This window comes from Quercus lobata, chromosome 6 (genome assembly GCF_001633185.2).
Source record: "Quercus lobata isolate SW786 chromosome 6, ValleyOak3.0 Primary Assembly, whole genome shotgun sequence".
In the NCBI taxonomy this organism is placed as follows: Eukaryota; Viridiplantae; Streptophyta; class Magnoliopsida; order Fagales; family Fagaceae; genus Quercus; species Quercus lobata.
The window spans coordinates 14,297,158-14,301,404 of record NC_044909.1 but is presented as its reverse complement, the minus strand read 5'-3'; the positions used below and the strand labels follow the sequence as shown (position 1 = coordinate 14,301,404).

General features: G+C 32.7%; 1 protein-coding gene across 1 annotated transcript; it reads left to right on the top strand.

Annotated features, from left to right (window-relative positions):
* The first annotated feature begins 1,328 nt into the window (after positions 1 to 1,328).
* On the top strand, positions 1,329 to 1,960 carry LOC115949872 (late embryogenesis abundant protein D-29). Its single transcript, XM_031067139.1, is given in 1 exon segment — positions 1,329 to 1,960. A coding segment is annotated over 1 exon segment (618 nt). The 3' UTR covers positions 1,947 to 1,960.
* The last annotated feature ends 2,287 nt before the right edge of the window (positions 1,961 to 4,247 follow it).

The window sequence follows — 4,247 nt, the reverse complement described above, 5'->3', positions numbered from 1 at the left end:
TAAAATCCTTTAGTCTCTTTGTTTGTTCTCTTGCCGCAACTGCTTGTGCTCTTTACTCAGCAGCAATGAGCAATAGCAGAGCAAACTCCTCTTCAACCAAAAAAAAAACCCAGCAAACTATGAAGAAGACGAAAGAGGCAAAGGAGGAGAAAACAAAAAATGAACCTGAAATGAAGATCTATGAACACATCAAGTCTATTGCCAACACCAATTGATGAGTAAGTCAACAAAAAAAAAAAGAGTGTTTTTTGTTTTTTTGAATCAAGATGGAGACTGGAGAGAGTCAGAGAGTGGGCGATTTTTTTCTTCTTTCTGCCTTTTGTAATATTTTCTTTTACAAGCTAAAGATTTTTGCTTTTTGTAATCTTTTCTTCTGCAAGTTAAAGATTTGGTGAAGGGATTTCATGTCACTTTAGTGTAAGTAACGGGCATTTTTTTTTTTTTAAAGATGAGAAATGAGTGTTTTGTGATCTTTTCTTCTGCAAGCTAAAGATACGGTGATTGCATTAACTTTCATGACACTTCAGTGAGAAACGACCCTCTTTTTTTCTTCTCAAATGAGAAACGAGCCTTCTGTAATCTTTTGTTCTGCAACCTAAAGATATGGTGACTTCAGTGTGAGAAACGGTTTTATTTATTTTTTATTTTATTTTTATTTTTTCAAATGAGAACACAATATTATATACTATGTTTTTTTTTTTTTTTTTTTTTTTTTTTTTTTTTTTTTTTTTTTTTTTTTTTTTTTTTTTTTTTTTTCAGATGAGAACACAATATTATATACTATATTATTACTACTTGGGGGCTCTCTTACAAGTGGGGGCCTTAGGCGGCCGCCTAAGTCGCCTATAGGTTCAGCCGGCCCTGATTTAATCACGCCAAACAGGGAAAACCAAGGAGTTGCTATTAAAATGTTGTCATAAACATGTATGAATAATGCTAGAGATACAAACTTTTTTATAAACTACTAATATGTGGAGTAGTTATTAGTAAATGAAAAAGTGATGTTAATGGTAAGTCTAAATAATAATCAATCAGAAATTGGCACATCAACGGTTTGTAAAAATGTTGTAAAATAGTTTGTGGCTGTAGTATTATTCAACATGTATTGCTGATTATGGCCACAATGGATATGCTGGGTCTGTTTTCTAGTCCAATTTAAGGACAATGAATAGGTTTATTACATGTGTTGAGCCTTAAGTTTTTAAGCCTTAAAAGATTCTAATATGATTATATCACTAAATCCCCTGAATGAACTTGGATTTTTTAATCACCACTTCATAAATGGTGAAAATAGTTGTAAAATTTGTGTCAATAAAAATGGTTGCGTGATGGATGAATGGGCAGGAACCAGTCAATACACTGCAGAAAATTCCAGAGACATCAAAGACTCGGCAAAAGAGAAGGTGAACACTGCTACAGAAAAGGCTAGTGATATAACAAACGCAGCAAAAGAGAAAGCCAGTGAAGCTGCAAACGCAGCAAAGGAGAAGGCTAGTACCATAAAGAATAAATCAGGAGAAATAACAAACGAGGCAACACAGAAGGCTAATGAGTCAAAGGAAAGAGCATCCCAAAAGGCAGAGGAGGCAAAGGAAAAGACATCTCAGGCAGCAAATAAAGCCTCAGAAGCAAAAGAGAGAGTAGCCCAAAAGGCAGGAGAGACTAAAGAGAAGACATCTCAAAAGGCTGAGGAAGCCAAGGAAACAGCTAGGGAAATGGGAAAGAGTGCTGTAGAGGAAGCCAAGAAGAAGCAGTATGATACAGAGGAGCATCTAAGTTGAGCCACGGAAAAAGCTAAAGAAGCTTATGATGCATCTAAAAACAAAGCAGAAGAGACTGTAGAGTCTGCTGAGGACACCATTGCCTCTAACTATGAGGCAGCCAAGCAAAAGTCTAAGAAGATCAAAGATAATGTAGCTGGTAGAGGTCGTGATGAGGAACTCTGAGCTAATCTAGCTACAAAAATGCATGGTTGATTGACATTTCTTTTGTTGTTGTTGATCAGATTCTGCATGTTGTATTATAATAGTTTCTGTGCATGGAGTCTGGTGTTTGGTGTAATTCTCTTTTGGTGTCAGTGAAATCTATGGGTTGGTCAATATTTAGTATGAAGCTATACTTGACCTTCTCTGTTCTTTTTCTTTTCTATCTCTTTTCTTTATGAAAGCAGTGAATTTCACTCTAATTAGTAGATTCTAAGTTGTGTTTTCTTCTCTCTTATTATTATGAATCGTTCTAATATTTTAGTTTGCAAGGAACATAAATTGTTCCAACACCATCGTTACTTGAAATTCGTGACAATCAAGTACCTTTAGGACCACTCAAGTTTCTTGCCATTAGTATGTGAGGTTTCACAACCAGAACAGATATGGGAGTTGAAGTGGAAAGATTTTTCTGAAGATATTTTATTTAGGCAGAGGCGAATTAACGGTTTGATCAACTTCAGCTTTCTGAAAATCAATTGAAAAGTTATACCTTATATATGAAATTGAAAAGCTTCTGATTAAAACTGAAAGACTATCCACCTATGCCTTTACTGATATGTCTCTTATTAGGGAAAGGAATAATAGACTCCTTGAAGAAGAACTGAGTTATGACAGGGAAGCATTGGCTGTAGAGTATACCTCATCATATACATACAAAATTGAACATTCTACAAAAACGTGTATGTGATCGGGTTGTCCAAGCTGTTTTGAAAGGTGAAGGAAAGATGTTCTTTTTGTATGGGCATGGTGGAACTGGCAAAACTTTTGTGTATAATTTGGAAGATGGTAAATCTGTTGTTGACTTTGGGAATTGGATTTTAAGGAATGGAAATGGTGAATTTGAGATGTAGGTGGAGAAAGCTGGATTGAGATTCCAGAAGATTTGTTAATAAAACCAACAAGAGATCCAACAGCTGATATCATTAATGTCACATATCCTGATATACATGATAGGATGAAAGACTCACAATACCTGCAAGAGAGAGCAATTTTAGCACCAATTGTTAGCAAAATAAATGATAGATTCTTTCTTTGGTTGATGAAGAAGAGCGTGTCTATCTTAGCTTAGATACAATATGCAAATGTTCTAATAGCATTACTGATCCAGACTTGTTTCTATTTTAGCTCAGATACAATATGCAAAAGTTCTAATAGCATTACTGATCTATAGACATGTTGTGTATCTAGTAGAGTAGGCCTATTTTTACCACAGGCTGTTTTCACTCATGGTCAGTTATAGGTTGCAATAATATATAGTCTCACTGATAGAAATGGTCTTAAAATCTTTATAATAAATGACAAGAACCGAACACAGTTCCTTGCTAAAAATATTGTGTACAAAGAAATATTTTCCAATTTTGTAAGAAGTATATGATATCCTATTTGTAAACTTCTATTGATCTACAAAGACATACTGGTTTTTTTTTACAGTTTTTTTTTTTTATTATTATTTTTATTTTTAAAATTTTAAGTAAAACTTTCATTATCATTTGTAATAGTATATCTAATTCAATTACATTTTATTCTAGCTATCTTGTATAACAATGTCCAAAGGATACAACTTTCTTGATCAAATATCTGATGATAAGGAGATATAGAGAATTAGGATTGAGAATGTGTAGAATATGGAAAGAAGTGAATAAGAGAAGTGGAAATAACCTCATCAGTCTTGACATGATCTTTATCGATGAAAAGATTATTATACTCCACAACAACGAAATGTTTGAATCTTTCAACTATTCATTCTATTTGTTATATATTATGTAAACTAACTTTTGACTTCCCATTTTTTTTTTTTTTTTTTTTTTTTTTACAGAAAAACTTAATGCATGAATTTTATGAAAGAATGCATTTCAAAATTTAACCCATTGAACAAGTTCACTTTGACAACGGCTCTACAGATATAAGAAATCCTCAAGTTCTAATACCTTAGTAAGGAAACTTTCATTTACTGCCATTGATTACAAACAATGTACACTTCATCTTAACCTTTTTAATATTTATTGAATGTTATAATGTACCGTCAGGGATAGAGAAATAAAACTTTCATTGTTAGATGGAAGTACTCAAACAATTATTGAAAATGACTTCAAAGAAGATGAAGGTCCATATATAATTATTGTAACTTCAACGATTGTAAAAGCATTCTGAGGTAACGAAAGATAAATGGTATATGTATATAAATGTTTTTTATAAAAAGAAAAAAAAATGTGTACAAAAATTTCTTCAACATGTTTTATGGATTTTTTTCAAGGCAAACTG